General features: G+C 45.5%; 1 protein-coding gene across 1 annotated transcript; it reads right to left on the reverse strand.

Annotated features, from left to right (window-relative positions):
* Nucleotides 1-12,179: 12,179 nt before the first annotated feature.
* LOC104618526 (protein Wnt-3a) lies at nt 12,180-16,419 on the reverse strand (the record flags this gene model as incomplete). Its single annotated transcript, XM_010284155.1, has 2 exons — nt 12,180-13,174; nt 16,154-16,419. Coding segments are annotated over 2 exons (746 nt in total), but the record flags the coding sequence as incomplete, so codon positions are not given.
* Nucleotides 16,420-20,995: the final 4,576 nt, after the last annotated feature.

Here is a 20,995-nt window from a genome sequence, read left to right on the forward strand (position 1 = left end):
AAACTCCTTCTCCCTGATCGTGATGCTTGGGGGACGGTGTTCCCACACCATGGTTGAACCAGTAACAAGTGTGCTTATTGATTTAGTTGTTAATATCAGCCAAAATCCTTCCCTTACCCACTTCAGGGCTATTTACTTGTCCTACCCTCTCCGCTTCATTGAGACACCCTACTGTCCCAGCTGACACTGCGGAAAGCATGCCCGAGAGAAATCTCCTGCTATTCTGGCCTGGGTTAGCAATGTGGAAGAAAAACCGTTTGTTAGGTGTTTGAAGGGGCTGCACCTCATCACAGTCTACATGCAAAGAGATAAGTCTTTGTCAAAAAAACTCACCCAACTTCATTCACATTGACTAGCTAAAGGCTGCTGTGTAGTCTCTACTGTGAACTTGGGTCTAAAGAGTGGGTAGGACCCAAGTTACTTCTTTATTTTTGAGACCACTTGGAATTTAGGGGTACTGCTTGTGACGGAGCAGCAATTTTAGAGGAAGCTTTTTTTTGTTTTCTGGAAAGCAGCAGTTTGTTGAAACCAGAATTCCAGTGAGGTTGCTCAAGACTAGACTGGAGCTATCAGTCACTCAGGAACGGCTGGTGACTCAGCCAGGATATTGGCTGTAGGTTCAAGTCTCTGTCTGATAGGGAGGGGAGGCTTGCACTTGGATTTCCATATGCTGCCAGTTGTCCTTGCTGTGTGGCTGTTCTGGGATACTTTTCTCATTGAAGCTATCCCATTTTGCATAAAGACCTTGATATTCCCAGGATGAAAGACACTGCCTGCATAACCCAACAGCATTGATTAGGACAGAAAAAACAGGTTCAAGACTCTCCTTGGATGCCTGCATGAAAGAAATTCTCACTATAACAACTTGGCACCCCACCACTACCACTGCTGTTTCCCACACGCACCGATGCTGCAGAACTGAGAATGACCATGGCCTCACATATCCCAGGAAAAAATCTCATAGAGTCACTTTATTTCTCAAAGCTCGGGTGCTTGGTGAGAAGTACTCAACACAGCCTTACTGTACCTCCTCTTTGATGAAAGAGCAGCTGAAATTTAGGGTGTTGAGATGTGCACGAACCAGGGAGAATGGAACAAGGCTTCAAAGGGTCAGGCCCAGAGCACAGATCTGTTTTAGATCACTGTTAAAGTCTATTTAACCTTGCTGTCCTTGCACGGAACCAACCTGCAGAGAAACTGAGCTGACCTCACCTTAACACTACCACCAAGTTCATTAGTTAACACTTCACCTGTTGACACTCGCAGGCAAATCCCAGACCGGATTGTAGCCCTGTGGAATGCAAATCTGGCTATGTGCCTCCAAATGACTGTATGATGGGGAAAAAAAAATCCACACCTGCAAATAAAAGAGATCAGTAAGCAAATTCCAAAGCCAGGCTGGGTAGCAATGAGATGGCAAAGCTTTCAAATTATATTGGGTCACAGCTTATTTCTTTATGGCCTGGTTAGCTGCTGGTCAGGAATTGCTTTCAGCTGGTTTTCGCAGCTTCAAAGGATGCTGTATTGGACTGATTGCTCAAGCGGGATTCAACTTGCAGATTAAGACATCTAAATTTATGCAGCAATATATAGTGTGCTGCCTACATGTGCTCGGAGAGTCTAAGCTCCTATTACAACCAATGGAGATTGAATTTTCAACGTGCTTGCCTAAACACAGGTGTCCAGTAACATTTATGATATCTTACTGTAATTCCTCTGGGTATTCCCTTGCCAAACCAGAGGGACATGGATCTCCTAAAGGGTCTGTAGCATTATATGTGCCAAGGCCATATGATATTGCAGATGCATAAGGCATAAGGCAGCACTCAGACCTTACGGTGAAATGAATCCCATGTTAGACTTTACTAACAATAATGAAAACTTGAAAGTCAGACCTCAAATCAGGCAAATTGGGCTCAATTCACTTGATTAAAGTGTCTAATGCCTTTTGACATATCTTGGAGTATCTGAGACATCTTCCTGGAGCTGCCAGACATGACACAGACCTGCAGGATACCCGTGGCGGTTCTGGAAGAGCACCTGGAGGACAGGCTGAATACTCCAGATCGAAATGCCTAGAGGGCATTGATATGCCTATTTGTGGTTCTGTGGGCACCTACATTTGTGTGTTTGAATCTGTGAGTTGAATCCCACTCCTTGTAATCAGTGAAGCCTGTGTGGCAAGTCTGCGAGTTTGTGGAGGCTTTGGATGCCTTGTTCACATGTAGATTTGTCTGACTATGGATGGTTTGTTTCCACCAGACTGGTGCACAAGGACTCTGGGGGCTCTCAGAAGCCTTGGGCTCACTCTGCATGTACAGACCAATTTGCGCATGTGCTATGGATCTGGCACATCCCAGACTGGTTTGAGTTACTGTTTGTATGTGACTGGGAAGCATGGAAAGCAGTTCAGGAGAGATAACGTAGTACTACCAGTAATGTGGCATGTGAACTTGGCCATGGTTTTGCTTATGATTAGTGTAGTCAGTACTGATTTTTTTCTGGGAACCAAACTTTTGGCCAAGTTCAGTGCACTGTTTCTCAAAGAAACGTGGAGCTCTCAACTGCTGATTACAAGGAAGTTAGGTGCCTAATTACCTCTCTGCATCAAGACCTGTGTGCACATGGATCCTTAAATTATGCTTGGGAATGAGGTTAGACCCTTGGCTCTGCGTATCAAATAGCTGCCACTTGGTAGTGGAACAGTTTTAGGTGACTTCTGTGACCTAGGTTGTCATGAGCGAAGCCCATTGCCATGGCTGAATGTGACCATAGTTAGGCTGTGCTGCCTACCCATAGAGGGGAAAATGACTGTTCTGCAGAAGAGCGGACTTCTACAGTTTCCCTAACGATGAAAAGTCGAGGTCATGGGGCAGCAAAGAGTTATCAACACCAGATTTTCTTCTTTAGTTCATAAAAGGGTCTGTAGGGGTTAACAGCGTGTATAAGGTAAGAATGACTGAGATCTCCACACATTTCTTAGTTTTTCCTATTTAAGCCAAAGAAAAAGCCTCTTGCTCAAACCTGGTGAAGCAGGCAACACAGCTTAACAAACAAGCTTATCTCAAGTGCTCTTTAATAAGAATGTTTATCATTTATTTCTGGAAAATATGCTGAGTCTGGTATGCTGAAAGCTCTCCATGGTGTTTGACCTGTGTCATTCAAAGCAAGGCATGGGTGTGTGTTTGCGGGAGGGATATTTGGTCTGGGGCATCACAGTATGCTACTTGCCTCCCAGTCCCTTCTCACAGGAAAGGTGCTTTTTTCATTTATAGATGTGCTCATTTAAAGTCTCTGTAGAAAAACAGAGGTCTCTGGAAGGTGATCTATACCCACTAAGGTCTATGTTTTAAATAAGTGGAGTAAATCTCTGGATGTGCTCTAATCCCTCCTTTGGCTATGAAGAAGTCATCAAGGATGAGCTTAGAGGAGATACCTGGTCTCTGAGGGATAAAGCTGGGTGGCTGGTATCTCTCCTAAGTGAATTCTGAAGGCCACAAGAAGACCTACGGGATCTGATCTGTTTCTGTTTGTATGAGTGGGGTGGGAGGTGAACAGGCACAGAGCCCCTGGAAATGCTGCCCTGCCTGCAACTGTCTCCTCTGCAACAAACCCATCACCTCTGCAGCGAACCCAGTCAAACTGAAAGTGTCGAAGAGAAGCTGTGCTGCTTTCTGAATCAAATGAGCCCATTTCATGAGGATGCCTTTCCTCACGAAGGACAGAGGAACGGGAGGTTAGGGGGTTTCTTTTGGGAGCAGATTTCTCTGTACACAGTCCATGCTAGCTATGGTAGGTGTGATGGAAGGCCAGCCGTGGTAAGTTCCAATGAAAGGAGCAACGCGGGTTCCCCCATCGTGCCTGTCAGCAGTGTCTCCCCCTAATTGTATCCTGATGCTCAGTCCCTGCAATCTCTTCACTTTTCCAGCATGATTATAGCCTTGGTGGTTGCATGACTATGCCCAGCAGGCTCCCAACCTAAGGTACTAAGAGAGGAAGAAAATAGCAGCAAAAGGGAGAACCAACACAAAATATCTTACAGCCTTCCAGGAGCATTGTGCAAAGTGATGTCTTGTGCACGTCAGGCTTTTCTTGCTCCAGAGAAAGAATATTTACAGCAGTCACAGGCCAAGGTGGTAGTGGCTCACCATGTACCAGGTCTTAGCCATGAGTAGCTGTGTGGTTGGTATTTGTCCTCCCCATGCTTGAAGCAAGATGCATGTCTTCTGGCCACCTTTCTTCACGTTGCAGCTGGAATCTTGGAGGGAAACTGGGTCCCTGTCCTAGTGATGCTCAGCTGAGAAATGGGCTTGTGACAGTTTAAGTGTACATGTTTTAGTTATAATTGGGTTGTCACCTACCACAGCAACTGGGCATAGGCTAAATAGTGCCAACTCAGGTAGCATCTCTTCTTCTAAAGCACACAATTTCTGTCCTACAAGAGGAAGACATATTTGTTTCCTACTTCTCCCCAGCTGTATTTCAGCCCATTCCATCCCATCAAAACTGCTGAACGGTGGGAAAGATACCCAAACACAAGTTAAAATTAATGCTTTTTTTTTTTTTAATTTTCATTATAAAGTTAACACATCTATCAAACTTAACTGGTAACAAAAAACAGTTACAAGACATCGCTAGTGTGCTGTCAGTAGAAAATAGAGTAAAAGCCAATGAGGTCACAAGCACAACAGCAGAGCAACAACACTGTCCCGATGAGTTATTTCCGCAAATATATACTCTTACTAATATATACATTTATTCATAAAATAAATAATCATAAAAAAATCATCAGACTTAACAAAATACTGAGGAAAAAAAGGTGACAATCCTACTTTGTACAATAGCTTTGGAATTTCAGGTTGTATCATACATGCAATCTGTACAAAGGGGTGCTCAGGTGGGGTGAGGGCAGGGGCAGGCTGGGGAAGGGTTGCAGACAGTGATGTAGCTTTGAAGAAGGCGATGTAATCAGGCAGACAGTCTGTGGGAAGGGAAAGCAATAGTGAAAAAAACCCACCCACAAGAAGATACTTGTCCTTGACTGCCGGACAAGCATATTTTGTACCATGGGGGAATCCCCTGGGGTGCTACAGGTCTGTGTTTTATGTCTTCCACACTGCTGGTGGGCTTGTCAGATAGTCCAAAGCTACAACAGGTCTTGTTCAGGCAGGTTTTGTCCTGGGAGTGACAGAAAGCGATGCCGTAAGAGATAGATCAAGCGGGTCTCCACCGAGATTGAGAGGCATAAGGCTAAGCTGCAGGCAGTCAGGGATGGGGGGCAATGGGGCAACCAGGTCCTGAGGAACGAACACCAGTGGGAACCAGGGTTTCAGTAGGGAGGATTTCATCACACACAGGAGGATTTTGGAGGTTTTGGGAGCCTGCCTTGGAAAGACTCAGGCCTCTTGTGCTTTCCAAGTGGTAGCAGAGGGTGGCAAGTGTATGTTGGGAAGGAATTCTGACAAGATGGTGCCTTCCCTCAGAAACACAGGTGATACTCAGCTGCATGCTAGCCTATGTCTGTAGCAGACGTGCCTTCAGGGTTTTTGGTGGAGTGGAATGAATGGTGAGAAATAAATAAATACTAATAAATAAAAAGAAGAAACTTGGAGAAGAAAGGAAAACGAGGAAAGCATCTCCTCACACCTTCCCCACTCTCCACGTCCACGCAGGGCTGTCCAAGACCTCCCTTGGTCCACAGAAAATGTGTAAGAAAAGCAAGGTCTACAGAGACAGAGGAGGAGACCAAGTCATGTGGAAAAGGCCCTTGTGACTGTTGTGCTTCAGGAGCTTTCTCTATGTGGATGGTATTTACGTAACAGCAGGATTTTGCCTGTAAATGACTTGATGGGACTTGTCCATTTTCATTATGTGTTCACCAACAGGAAGAGCTGAGATGCTCTCTTGGGGTCAAATCCATTACATACCAGTCAGTAAAGTGGATTCAAATAATTATTCTTACAGAATAGGTCCACCCTCTGCTCCTTTTGATACACGTGTAAGTCTGGTGTTATGGAAATGATGCCTCATGATTTATATCTCTTTAAGTGAGAGCAAAATTGAGCCCATACATGGTTTTCCATCTTAAAGTCTCTAAGGACATGAGAGTTAGGCATCTGGAGTGGGATCCAGTAGATGTCCACAAGCATGTGTCTCTGTGTGAGTTAGACATCTAAACACCCATATCTGATGGAGATCTAGTCAGTAGAGTCAGTGGAGTCCAGAGAGTGGTTCAACTTGCCCTACAGTGGACACTTAGATTTGGCCAGCTGCATTGTTCTCTAGCCCCACTGCTTATTGACTAGGAGCTTGACTGAGTTGTTCACACACAGGCATCTATTGCCATCTGAGATGCCCTGGAGTTTCTGCAGCATCTGCCTGGTGCTGTCAGATATGCCATGGGGCTTAAGGGAAGCCCACACTCCTCCAGAGCAGCTCCCAGAAACTAGTGGGGTACCCTGGAGCATCCCGAATGGCTTTAGACACCTATCTTCAATAATTTAGTTCAGCCTTAGATGCTATGTTTAGGCAAATGGAGCCCATTATTGGGCATTTGGAGTTTAAGCACCTAGCTCACCTGTAGACACCTGCATTTAAACACCTCACTTTGTATTCTGAATCCCAAACTAGATACCACTGCCTGGGAGTTAGCTACTGGTCTCTCGTTTGTGCTTGAGAAAATCTGCCCCTCCAAGGTGGAGATGCACCAAAGACACCTCCAGAAACTGCAGCAAAGTGGGAGCAGAATGACTTGCCCAAATCCATGAAGACACTGGATGTATAAAAGAATGAGGACTAAACACCCTTTTCTCAAAACGGAGGCCACAGGAGTCTCTGTTTCCCACCAAATGGAAATATCTGCACCCTGCAGCGGTTAATGGAGGCCTGAGGCAGGAGGATATTGTCCCCTTGCCGAGTAGTGATGAACTGCAGTTCAGTAGCTTTTGTTGGAGCACACAAGAGAGTGCAGAAAAGATCAGCATGGAGGAGCTAAGCCATGAAGAAAAAATTCAGGAAAAAGCAAGCCAGATCCCACTGCTGCTGCCCAGAGAGAGAGGAGAAATCTAGAAAAGAGATTCTCCCATACTAAGAAGTTCTGACTAAAACAGACAAGATTTAGTTTAGAGGGAGGTAGAAAATAGGAGACATACAGCTATGAAGAAGAGATGGGATCTCCTCCTGTCCAGCCCACTTTCTCTCCCATCATCTAATGCTCTGTCTACGACTTCTCATCCCAACAGCTGCTTGGGCACATGACGGAGAGATCTGAGTGAACATCCCGCTCACTCGCTGCGCTGCTGATGGCGCAGTGTTACCTTCTCGGCAGCCTCAGCTCTGGAGCAGGTCTCTGGAAGAGCTGGGAGCCATTTCCTATGGGCAGCTTATTTAACCAGGTGCAATGGCTGGTGTCTGCAGAGAAGTTTGATCTGGTGCCTTTTCATGGCCCTGTTTTATCTTCCCAAAGCAATATCATTAAGGCATCAAGGGAAGCCTGGAGTAATTTCCATAGTGCAGAACCTAGAACTGGAATCACAACTCCTAGCACCTGCAGAGTGCTCATGCTATAACCCTGAATATCTCCAGGAACATCAAAGCCCAGATTTTTAGCACTGAAACCTCTCTTTGAAGCTAAAAATGTGACCCAGAGCTTATAGTGTTTCTCCTGTATTTGAATTTAAGGATGGGGGCATGGCATGCATATGAACACACATGACAAATGTATTATAATCCATGGACATCTCCGTGGCAATATATCTGAATGCATTGAAAACATCAAAAATATTTCAGATTGAGTGGCAGAAGAAATGCTCTCTGAGGTTTGCTAATCCTGCAATGCTCAGCTAAGACTACAACACTTCTGTCTGCACGGCTGATGTGGTTGGTGCTGACTCAGAGATTTCTGTACCATATTGCATTTTGTGGTGTGGCTGTGTCTGCAGTCCCTTCCCAAGATTAAATCCTGACTGCTTTAGTTCTGCACATGAATCCCCTCGTAAGGAGTGGAAACAATTCCAGAGACTTGAAAATGCTTTGGAGAAGACTGTCAGCGCTGAGCATGACACTTAGCCAAAAGAGGTACATAGGGACCAAGTAATAGACAATGTCATGCACTTCTCTCCCCATGTTTTCCTTTTCTCTGAGAAAGAGAAGCCCCCATATTCTAAAACTAAACCAAAACAAGAAAAATACTCCTAAACTTTCCATTTCTTTCACAGAAAGAAAAGAGATCAGGCCAAATTCACCCCTTGCAGGTAATTCCACTGTCTTTAATGAGGTTGGATGTGGAACTGATGGAAACCCATCTGTTCAGCTAAAGGAAAGGTTGGACAGCAGCATGTAAGAGGATGGAATTATGTTCTTTTTTATTTTTTACATCTGTGTTAGTTGGTTGGGTGATATCTTCTCGCTTTTCTCTGGTACTGCCCGAGACATCCCTGGTACAAACCATCTGTCTGAGGACAAACCTCATCAGAAGTGAAGACTGAAGGGAAGGGCACCATGGATCATGGAGGTTGAGTTGGTCAGCTCCCATTTGTGGGAAATGAATAATCTTCTCCTCTTGACTATAGGCTCGTGCATTACCCAGCAAAACTGAGGTGGAGGGGAAGTTTTGACAGAAAACCATTTCCAGACAAGTGCACAATTCAACTGTCTACACATAGGCATCATGTGTCATTTTGGACACCCTACAGTCTCTGACATATCTGCCCAGGTTTAAGACTTGTGGGAGTCCTATGTCATTGAAGCAACAGCTGGATCCCAATAGGATATTGTAGGGCACCTAAACTGTTACCAGATGCTTACATTATTGAGTGAAACCTTAAGTCCCCTCTGTAAGAAAGGCCCTACTGTTTTCACAGAATGGGAGAACCTGAGGCAGAAGGAGGCTCTGAGCTGTATTTAGACCACCTCCTAAATGAGGGCCAATGTAGACGTGATGATATATATGGAGGGATAGCACCTCATCCATCATTGACTTAATCTTTCATACCAGTACAGTGGCAACCCTGACTTGAGACATCTAGTGTAGGCAGGGGAGTGGGATCTTAGTTTTCCAGAGACACTTCCTGAATTCATGTGTACTAGGGAATGATGATCCCAGTCTGTTCTCCAAAGCCATGGGGTCAGATGCAGGCCTAACATGTGCACTCAGCATGCTTCCAGACCCCCAGCAGACTCTCTCTCCCCTCCTCATGGGTGGGCAGAGCCAAACCCAGGACTAGGACTCTCAGATGCACTTGGGGTGATTAACAGAATTCACGCAGGCATTTTTCATTGACTTTAGTAGCAGCTGCTCGACCCCTTACATTATATCATCACAGTGGAAGACTAATTACATAATAAAACTGAACGAGTATATATAGGCTTAGTTAAAAATCCCTTGAATGGGGTGGAAGTCCCCAACCACTAAGTTGTTTCAAGCCTGACCCCAGCTTTGAATGAAGGAGTACAACTTCCAGCCCATCCCAGCTGATGATCAGCTGAAGATTGTAGCTTCACCTCCTTGACTCATGGTGGACTTCACATCACCAGACTGTACCCATCTAAGAGCTCATCATCTAGTATGAGCTCATCAGCTAAAATCAGAGGAAAGACAGAGGTACACCTAGAGGGCATTTTACCAAACATAGCTTAGATACCATCCTAGGCTATAATGAATCACCTTCTGGACTTGTTTGTTTCTTGCCATTGATCCTAGCAGAAAACTAGGTAAATAGACTAGATGGCATGGTCAGATGAAATAAATTCCACTTTAGTGGAAGCAGTCAAAATCTGTTTGTTCACCTCAAGAGGCAATTGCTCAGCAAATGCCTAGTCTGTCTTTTTTTTCCCCCATGCTTCACAAAGAACTTCACCTGTTAGTGATGTTGGGCTTGATTCTGGTGCAAAAAACGGTGGATGTTAGCATGCGGTGGATGAGCTGGGGTCAAAGTCCAGCTCCTGTGCACGGAAGCCAAATCCTTCAACCCATTTCTTCACTGGTATGCTATAAAAGAAGGAGTTTGAACCCTCCTTGCTTAAAAATATTAGGGTAAAATCAGTTGTGGGTGTGACTCTGCTGAAGTCAATGGATTGACAGGGACCGTGACCTGAAATGATTTGCATCTTTCCTGTCAAGGCAGCATTCACAGAAGTACCTGGTGGGACGTGTCTAACATCTCTTGTTGTGACTGCTAGCAGTGCATCATATTAAGAAAATAAGACATATCTTCCCTTGTCCTGTCTTTTCCACTTCATCGTCTTCCACCGCATGTGGTTATCTTCAGCGTTTGCTTTCTTGACAGCTTGTGTTTGAATATTTGTTATTGTGGCAATTTCCTCCTGCAGTGGCTCCCTTCTCTATTTGCCATAATGATCAGATTTTCCTTTTCTCCCAAACTGTATTACAAAAATCACTCATGCATCCATTAATTGGTGCATCTTTCTCTCAGTTTTTAGTGGTCTGTTGCTTTCTACCAGTTGGTGTGTGGTCATCCATTGTGAGCAATTGTTTACAGGTACAGATATGATTGATGGGTTTTCTCCCCATTTTTTTCTTTGTCTCTTTTGATGTTTTCCTCTCTCCTTCCCTTCGTTCTGTGTCTCTGCTCTCATTTCATTGTAGCTTTTTTTGCAGAGCATTGATAGAAGTGCCTCCATCAATAAGCAAAGCTTGCTTGTGCCCTTGGGCACAGCCCTGAGACAAATGGATGATGCATAAACTGCACCAGCCTAGGAGTAGTCCCAGGAGACGCCATGACTCAGAGTCAAGCGCTGGAGGCATCGTTTCCTCCTGTTTTCTCTCTGATGGGATTAAGCTCTGTTTGTTCCTTGCCTCTTCTGCATACTCTCTCCTTTGGTTCCTGGGAATAAGCTGACATTCAGGGAGAGAAGAGAACTCCGAAACTAGGCAACAGCCATGATTACATTGCCATGAAAAGACTCTTATGGGTCACTGGGAGTTAGATCATGCCCCATTTCCTTTCCTGTACTGAAGAGGAAGAAAAAATGGCAGCCCATTGTCCTTTTCCCAAGATAGGAACCCAAAGGTGTTGGTGAGGCAAAGACACAGGACAAGTGCATCTGAGGCTAAACAGGCTATGACTCTGTGCTTGGTTCACCACTCATTTGTGCTAGTATTGACCAGGAATAACTCAAGCAGAATTACAGTGCTGTGAATCCCAAGGTGATGGGCTGAGATTCATGCCTAATACCCACGTGGCTGAAGGAAGCCTTGATGCCCACGGAGGAGGTGAGAGCTGTTTCTGTAAACTGGCAACCCTGATCTGAAATCAGAAGTAGAGCAGCATGCAAAGACGGGGAGTCAGAGGTGAACAGCAGAGATGGGCCAGCACTGCAAATTTGGGATTTGGCTCTGTGTCCAAACTTGCCCAAACACTGGGCTAGTTCAGAGTCTGGGGTTTGTGCATTTTAATCTGTGCCACTTTTAGAGTTAGGAATGGCTGTAGAAATTAGGTGTGGAACAAAATTTGGCTTGAGTCTGAAACTGTTCCAGCTTATGAGGGGGGTGGTGGTGGGTTGGTTCACCATTATGTAAATGAATGGGTGACAAGCAGTCCTTCAGAGTCATGTTCCCGACAGACTTGTGGTCTAAGGCTTTTGCTAAGTGCCCCGGGGGAAGCCTGCATGAGGTGCAGAGAGTGGATGGACTAAGTGCACTTTCCACTGTTGGTGACGGCATTCTCTAATGAGGTGGGAGGGGTAAACACTTTCCCTTTCCTCCTCGACAGGAGCAAGCTGGGTTGCTGAGGAGCTGGATATCCTATACCCAGCAGCGAGTGTACAACCCCAGGAGACGCAATCTGCACCGCATGTTTCCAAGGAAGACTCGTTGGCTGAGCCACGTACCAGGCCACAGGTGGAGCAACATCTCAGTTCTTGGGACCGTCTCCTCTTCCCTTCACATATCAGGCACTGAACTTTTCCGAACCGTGCACATCACCCGTGTGCCAACAGGGCAGTTGCAGAAAAACCATCAGCAGTTCTCTCTCTTTCTCTCCCTCTCCTTCTCCCTCCCTCCCTCTACAGGTGTCACTGAATCTTATGTCAAATCTGGCAGAAGCTACTATGCTAAAAAGTTCACGCGAAGAACCTGCCCACTCTACAGCTCTATTATAAATTCGTAGACTTCTCTGGTTCCAGGGCAAAAACAAATGAATATTTGCATTTTTTTAAAAATCATTAATTTACCTGCTTTTTATTTCTTTTGCAGCTGTTGTTGTTGCTCGTATTATACACAGAGTCTGGCCATTTGGGTATGTAGATAGATCTCAGAAAGTTTAGTGCTGCCGTCCAACACAGCCTCTACCTGGCTGAGGGAAAAGGAGATGCTTAGGAAGATGCAAGTCTTTCAAAGGACACTTAATCACACGAGTCACTTCAAGTGGGTGAGAACAGAGCAAATCCATGCTTTTGCTAGTGCTCTTCTTTCCAGCTCTGTGTTGTCAGCTGGTTGAAAAACTGCTGTCTTCTACAGGAGGCATCATTGGGGCGTAACTTGTGTGACTGCCAGACGTACCTCGGGATAGCCCAGAAGTCATTAGACCTATTCTATCCAACCAGTTTTAGCCTTTTTTTAAGTTTTTATTCTTTTAATATCAAAAAAGTAGACTTCTCTCATGTCTTCAACCTCAGAGGAAGTAGGCTCAAATCCATTTCTCCACTTGGAGCCCAGCAAAGGATTTTGCCTGCTTTATTTGCATGTGTGGACATCATAGACTCGTATGCACTCTTGGCAGCGGACGTAGCAGCACCAGTGGAAGATACAGTGGCACTTCTCTTTCCGTTTCTCAGTCCTCGTGTTGTGCCCACGGCCACAGCACAAAAGGTCGCAACCGTCAATCCCATGGGAAGTGACATTACAAATCCTGTCACGGGTCCCAAAGGAACCTGTCTCAGGGTTGGGCTCACAAAAGTTTGGTGAGTTCTCATAGTAAACCAGGTCCTTCTCAGTTGGAGCCTTGAAGAAGTTGTATTTGGGCCTGAGGGTCTCAACCCAGCCACGGGACTCTCGATGTTTTTCCACCACCATTTCAGAAGCGCTATCGTACTTGTCCTTGAGGTAGTCACCGATGACCCTGAAGTCTGGCTGAGACCACCAGCAGGTCTTCACTTCACAGCTGCCTGAGAGGCCGTGACATTTGCACTTAAGATGCATGAGTTCAATAATAGACTGAAAAAGAGGAGAGGAAAGGCAAAGAAGGAGGAAAACATTAGCCTGTAATCAAATCACATATTGCATTCTGCTATGTAGCCAGGATTTCCTAAAGAATTGCAGTCTTTTCATAGATATAGTTACACACTTGTGAACAAAAATCACCTTATCCTGCAGTCAATGCCCTGCAGAGATGCTGGGTCTAAGGCAGATAAAACATCTGCAACTTTATTGTTTTCAGTGACTATCTCTGATTCCCACCCCAACTTTAAGCGTCTACCAAGCGTTTTCACTAAGGACTGAAGAGATTTCTGTGCATATTAACTTCTGTCTTATTAATGTTCATTGTACATTGCAGTACTGTCACCCAAGAACACAATTCAGACACATCTAGGCAGAGAAACAAAGAACACACAAACCTACTAAAATAATGTATTTGTAAATGAAATATACAGCTATTCCATTGGAAATTAAAGAAATATGAAATGTCCTAGCCATCTAGCACAGAATTCCATTTTTTACATATGTTTCATGTTTACTTAAGGAAACAAGGTTCTAGCCTTGCTGTGGCTATGTTCAGAAACCTGAAAAGTAATGTATTTTTATTTTTAAACGGGACTTATGATTTTTCTAAAGCCATTTCAAAGAAAAAAAGCAGGAGCCCAACTTTTGATTTTGAAAGGCTCAGACTTCAACATGAAACACTGTCCTGGAATAAATGGAAAGGTGATTATTGATCCCGGAAGTTTGCTATTCACTTTCACCCCTTTGAAATTAGTCTAAAGGTTTCTAGAGGTGTTGCCCTCCAGTGTGCTGAGGTGGGAGACAGCCTTATGCAACTTACTTGATAATCTGCATTTTCAGACCGATCAGCAAATTTCCGAGTACGTGAACAGACTAGTGCCAGCCTGAGTCCAAAAGATTTGCCATGAATCAGCACCTTGGTGTTCACCAGGTGCTTTCCTGTGTTATTTACGGAGTATCACCCACCGCAAAGGAGGTTGTAATTAGCGATGAGAGAGAACCACAAAATGTTTGGTTCATATAATCATGCTGAACTTAATCAAAGCTTCTGGCGTAGTGGTAGGGTTGGAGTTCATATGGGAACTAATATGAAACATTGCCTGTGGCTCAGGTTTAGCTGGAAACACTCGAGTATGGAGGCCTGGAAGAGCTACCCCATGAGTGCTGGCACGGTGAGAATGGAAAACACGAGTACTTTATAAAACAGTAGGATTTCAGATAATGGTGTGACATCTGCTCTCTAAACTTTGACATCTGTAAAATGTCTGAAAATAACTCAGTGTCAACTAACAAGACTTACAGTAAAAAGACCTCTGCAGTGGTCATAGAGATGTTTGCTGAAAGCTCAATTTTTCCAAGGATTCTCACTTTAAGGCAAATCCCTCCTTTCCACTCTACCCAGCTTCTCCACAGTCCTATTTGTCTCATTATCTATCCCAGCAACTGTCACCAGCGACGCACGATACCTTGGGGTACCTGGGATGATTTGGGCCAGTGCTGGAGGAAACCACATTATCGTTTGTAATCATCTACATTGCAGGCAATTTTTGTTTCTGGTGGTATTTCATTCTGAAAGGTTGTATTCCCTATTCCAGACCAGCTGTCCCGTGGTGTGAAGTAGGATAACTCCACCAGGGTTTGATGGTGTCCACCTGAGGAGCTCACACCGAAGTCCTAGCCTGCCTGAGGACAGTTGTTTCCTAGCACAGTGCAACTGTGGTGGCTTTGCTATAGCTCACTGCACAGTCATGTGTCCTCTTAGACATGTGGAAGGCCTTCTGCTGAGGGAACAAGACCATATTAATCTCTTCTGATTACAGTGAGGTATCTTTCTTCCACTGAGGGATAAGCTATCTCGAGTTTACTACATGAGTTTACTACATGAGAAAAAATGCTGTTATCTCAGAGAAGCTGCAGCGTGGTCTCCGTTAGCAAGAGCTTTGTGGTTTGGTTTCACAAATTGTTTCCCATAGATTACGTTATTCTGCTATTTACAGGCTATTCTTGAGATGAAAAAGAGAATGTCCTCTTACTGGGGTTGTTCTACCTTATGGAAAAGATTCACTGTGTACAAGGGATCGCTGTGATGAGCGCAAGGTTTTGTGCTTTCTGTTCCCTTATACATTTTGCTCCATGACTAGTTGAAGTGAAAACACATTAGCTGGCATGGTCAAAGTCTAATCAGGAGGTACCACAGTCACATTTCCTCTTATTTTCTTTAAATATTCCTTGGGAAATAGAACTGTGTTGAGAAGAGGGGTGGTGGGAAATGCTCTCCTGCTCTTCCCCACCCTCAGGCCTACAGAGCAGAGTGGTGATCCCAGGGGAATGGACAGTTGCACTCAAACTAGGATTCAGTTGCCTAAACCCATGCATTTAATGCCCTTTGTGAACTCCAGGGGTGTCTAAGGCATCAGTCCCAAGATGGCAGAGGACCTGCAGGAGACACGCAGTCTTTCCCAGTAGCAGCCCAAGGACAGGCTGGATACTTCATGATATCTCAGTTTATACTAAAATGCATTTGCTTAAGCAGCTGAATCCTCCTCATAAACCCTGGTTCATCTTTTTCAAGTTCAGATGTCTACAGTACCTTCTTCCTACAGCCCATGGAGGGGAACAGGCAGAGTTAGGGCGTCATTAACTGAGCTATTTCAAATGTCTCCTTCAACCTGGGATGAAATCCCATTCTAGACCTCTTTGTCTTGATCCATTCTCAATAAAAGAGGTCTGGACAACTGACTCCAAGGTACACATTTACATCTGGGTGGGTGAATTTACTTACAGCTTTCATAGATTGGGTGCATTGATCACTTCCTTGACAAGAACTATCATAAGGCACGTATCATCATCTCATGATGTAAAACTGCCCAAATCTATGTTTGGTTATTCCCCTCAGTTCCCTCCCACTGTTCATTATGGCAGGTAAGAAAAGATGAAAAGGAGATTGAGAAAGGTGAAACTAAATGTCCTTACGGTCCTTCCAGCTTCGTTGTTGTGCCTGTTCATGGCTGACCGAGCGTCTGGTCTGTTCTCTCGGGCATCTGCAAACTCACGAGACACCATGCTCCCAAACTCCACGTCCTCGCTGCAGCCCCCCCATTTCCAGCCTTCCCCAGGAGAGCCTTTGTGGCGGGTGTCACAGCCGCAGATGGTGGCTGAGCCCTCGGCGCAGGATCTGGTCACCGCGAAAGCCACTCCAGCAGAGGCAATGGCATGGACAAAGGCTGATTCCCTGGTAGCTGTGAAAGAGAGAAATCAATGAATTTGATTCATTTCACTGTGGCCAGTGAAGGGATCACACATGGCTTTGATCAGCCATTGTGAATACCTTCTCTCGAGGGCATGGCAGAAGGCCAGGAAACTCTCTTCTTCCCTGTGGTCCGGCTTGGACCTACTCCAAAGACATTTTCTTATACTAGGAAATAAGCTCCTGTGTAGGCAGGACCAGGCTTGATTCAAGGCCATTGAGGTCAGCTGAGAAGTTTTGACTAAGGTCATCTTAAGGTCTTGGGGTAGGGCCATGGCAAAAAAAAAAAAGCAGTGCAAACCTGGGTTTCAGGGGGTATATAGAATATACTATATGGAACTTTGCAGGCAGCGCACCACATAGCCATACCCTGAGCTGCAGTCTTGGCTTCAGATGCACAGAGTTTGGGCTATGTTCCCATAACATGGAAAATACATGTCTGCACTTAATGACAGTCTCCACCCTCAGTGGTGGGACCAGCAACGGGTAAAGCACCTTCTCTTCCTCGACTGGAAATGCTGCTGACGGCTGGAAGGTAGGAAAATGCCAAGATGGCCAGATGCTCCCCAGTCCACACTATGTAAACTAAACATTGTCCCCACCCTCCATCCTGAGGCCACGTCCTTTTTCCTAGGCTGTCTAGCTCACTCAAAGACAGTGTTCAAGATACGGCATCTTGCATCTATTCAGAGTTGTCTTACTTGCCTAATTAATGCCCCTGCCAAGGGGACTGGAAGTTACTTTTCCTTTTCTTCCCATTGCCTCAGGATGGTGGGTGGGATCATCCAAAAGATGTCATGGCTAGGGACCGAGGAGCCTTAGCCTCTGTGGAGACCTTCCTTCATAGCCTTTCATCCTAGCTGGAGCCGGGTGAGGAAGGGCAGCTCAACATTAGCCTGGTTTTCCTGGATGCCAATGCTTTATCTACAATGTGCCAAAATGAAAACCAGACATTTCCAACTGCTTTGCAAATGGGGAATATACCAAAACATCAGTTTTTATTCCCCCCCCACCAGTTTTGGTGTCATTATATTTCTTCACTCAGTAGAAATGGCCCTGGAGTTTAATCCTTGTCCATTCCCCTGGGATCACCACTCTGCTCTGTAGGCTTGAGGATGGGGAAGAGCAGGAGAGCTTTTCCCACCACACCTCAGAAAACACCACTGCAATGCTTTTTGGCTTCAGCAAAATGGCATTTTTACCATGAACAGGGCTATTCTCAAACCCTTGAGGCAATTCTAAGAAGACACAATGATTCTGATAACTGGCCTCCCTTGACCTCCTACACCATTCCCCACATGAGCTCACGTCATACCTATAGACCAGTTAGCCAGGAAAGCATGTTGTCTCTGACACCTTTCGGATGATTAGGCTAGGACACTATTGAAACATGAATGGATCCATAAAGGCAGAAGGTCAGGTTTTCAGTTGATGCAGCTTCACCAGCTTTTACTAAGCTTTGCATCAGCTGACGAAGTGCCTACTCAAAACCACTCAAACCTTCTCTGCACCATATTTTGCTGATCTGAGCTTTCCCTGGGCATTTTGGCTTAATCTTTACCTTCTAGATGCTTCCAGGCTTTACTAACGTGAAGAGAGTTTAATATGCCAAGCCAAAAAGCCAACGTGTTCCTGGGGAGAAATCAAAACTGCATGCTTGCAGAGCAGTCCCGGCTGGATTGAAGGCTTAAGCAAGAACTTGTGCAGCACCACTTCACTTTGGGAAGACTACCAAATACAACAATATGCAAATCAAATAATGTGCATGAACTTACAAGCTGAAGGCATGAGCTATGTCCTGGAACGTGTTGTCAATAAGCATTGTGAGGTTAGTAAGTCACTGAGGGCTAGAACCAAAAAAGGAAAATGCAGGAACCCTCAGTTCCACAGTGTGATTTTGAAAAACCCTTGTTCAGCATCTGTCCAGCCTGGAGGATCACAGCTTCCTGCAACTGATGACCATACAGTTCCTGAGCTGTGTGAAAGCTCAGCTTTTGAGCATGAACAGATGAGTCCAGTTCTAACAGGACTAGGGACTTGGCATCTTGCACTTGCCTACGCCCAGGTTGGATCCAGAAACCAAACCTCAGGGGTAGGGATCTTGGTATGGTGTCTCCAAGAACATTGATGACCAGTCCTGGGGTCTGTAAAGGACAAAGGTTTCTCACAGAAGCCAGTCAGATAAACCGGTGGGATGAATGACGTTACCTTCTGGTAGGGAGGTAGAGAGTATAGTGCCTGACCAGAGAGTAGCTGGCACACCTTCTACCTTCTCCCACTGTGGCCTAACTAATCTTGAAGCCTTTTGATATGTTTCTATGCCATGGACAGGAGAGGAAGATGATAATTCTTCTTCTTCTCCCTTCTATCTGACAGCTGAAGTGGCTAAAGCACGTTGCCTGGATGGATTAGGTCTCATTACTTGGGAATCATACCTGTCTCTGCTCAGGAGGAGAGACCTTCATCCAGGCCTTTGACCACTTGTGAAGGTGCAGTAGGTGCTGAACTGATGTTTGCAAATGTCATGGAGAGCCCCTGTGTCTTGCCATACTGGGACTGACAAGAAAGCATCTGCAGCTATGGTGTTTGTGCAGAAAACCTTCTCTTCTGTGGGGATGAGAGGGTGGTCTTGGCTTAGGAGTCCACAGGTCGTAGATCCAACCTGGGCTTCAGTACGGACCATTAGCTCAGAACAGAGGTGTTTCTCTATGCATATAGGTGCAGAGCTCACCAAAAGCCAGGGAGCTTCAGAAAATGCAGCCAGAGGGTCTGCAGAATTTCTGCATTTTCCAGGATTTGCTTGCAGCGGAGCAAGGGGCTACAGGAGCATGGCTTTAGTTGTAGATACCCAATTCTGCTGAAATCCCAGGTCCATTTCCTAAACTCTCCGCTGGTGCTAGCCCTTACTGAAAGCCTACAGCTCCAGGACTGTATTGATAGGATTTGCCTTAAGAAGCACGGCTGATACTCAGCTCTCTCCTGCCCAGAAAGACCCCAACGCCTTTTACAGCCTGTATACGAAGTAATCACTCCCCTGCTTTTGAAATGCAGCCACCCCCGGGGTGGAGTGCAGCCACCACTTAACAGCACACAACAGGAAGCAAATAGCATTGTATCTGATCGTAACTACCTGGGGAATGTAGGCAGGCAGAGCAAAGAGACTGAAATCTGGCCCCGGGCACTGAGGTTAGGAGTTTGTCTCTTGAGAAAGTTGCAGCCGATCTCTTAATGACTCCACGAAATTAGGGCACTGGGTTTACAATCTCCTACCCCTAACTCAAGGCACCGAGTTCAATATTGACGCAGATGGAAGCGCGCCATCGCGTGAATCACGTCCTGCCACCTCCGAAGTTATAGGACTGTCCTCCGATTACTAAGCAGACCTGACCCTGCCGAGCTCCGAAGAGCTCCCCAGGTTGTAGCCGGAGGCGGTGTGGCTGCAGGAATGGAGGAGTGTATGGAGATACAGATAAGCAGAAGGAAAGCATGCACTTGTAATGGAAATGAGGGGTTATTAAGGTGCCATATAAAAATGCAAGAGACTTAGCAAAGATAACAGGAAAGTGCAGTATATTTGTCAGGTCACCTCATTCCTCTCTGGGTGGTTCTGGTAGCAGGAGACAAGCAGCTCGTTATGACTTGAAGAGAGCTTCTGGAAAGTCATCTGGCAAGAGAAGGTTAATAGGGACTAATACCTCATGGGGATGTTGACTTAAGAGCATTTTAACCACTTTGTTTTCAGTGCAGCACAAGGTCACCAAAGCTCTGGCTTCAGCTTGCTTAATTCCTGCCTGCTCCCGAGTTTCCCTGAAGGGCTTAGAGACTTGGATGGCTGATGCTTCAGGGTACCCTGTTCTGGACGCTTTTTGGGGGGTTGGCTGTCAGTGAAAAAGGTGCTGAGACTTACAGAGGGCCTTTAGAGATGCTTTGTAGCTGTCTCCTAATGCAGAGGTCTCCAAGGCACTGGTCACTTCTGGAAATTGTTTCCTAAGGAGCCCAGTCTGTGAAGCCGAGAGCCTGAAAGTTCTGTGCAGAACACCTCTGACCACCCTGTCTCAGCAGCAGAAACATCTTGAGATACAAAAACACACGGCCGAGCAGTATCAGTATGAGAATTCAGAGGCCTGAGGATGAGGTGACCTAAGATTTGAATTCCTGCTTTTCGCAGGGCTTTTTTATGTGACTTTGGGCAAATCCTTTAGTCAGTCTGTGCTTCTGCTTCCTTATTCATACACCTGAAGACAATCCTGCTTATCTCCTCAGGAGCCTGCAATGCTAAATTCAGTGATGTCTTGAGAATTGTGGGCAGAGGGTGTTGGAGCCAAACAGAGAATCATCAAGTTGTAGGTTGAGGAAGGCAAATGAATAACCGCATAAATATCTCAACTGTCTAATACATGAAACCTGCTCTCATGTGTTCTTCTGGCCAGACAGTGACTTATTTTCCCTGAATCTTTCTCTGAATGACTAAATGGTTAACCCCAGGTCAGGTAGCTATCCCAGATATGTGTGAGGAGGGACTACAGTGATATAGAACAATGAAGAAGGAAGGAAGGAAGGAAGGAAGG

This window comes from Phaethon lepturus, unplaced genomic scaffold (genome assembly GCF_000687285.1).
Source record: "Phaethon lepturus isolate BGI_N335 unplaced genomic scaffold, ASM68728v1 scaffold20640, whole genome shotgun sequence".
NCBI lineage: Eukaryota > Metazoa > Chordata > Aves > Phaethontiformes > Phaethontidae > Phaethon > Phaethon lepturus.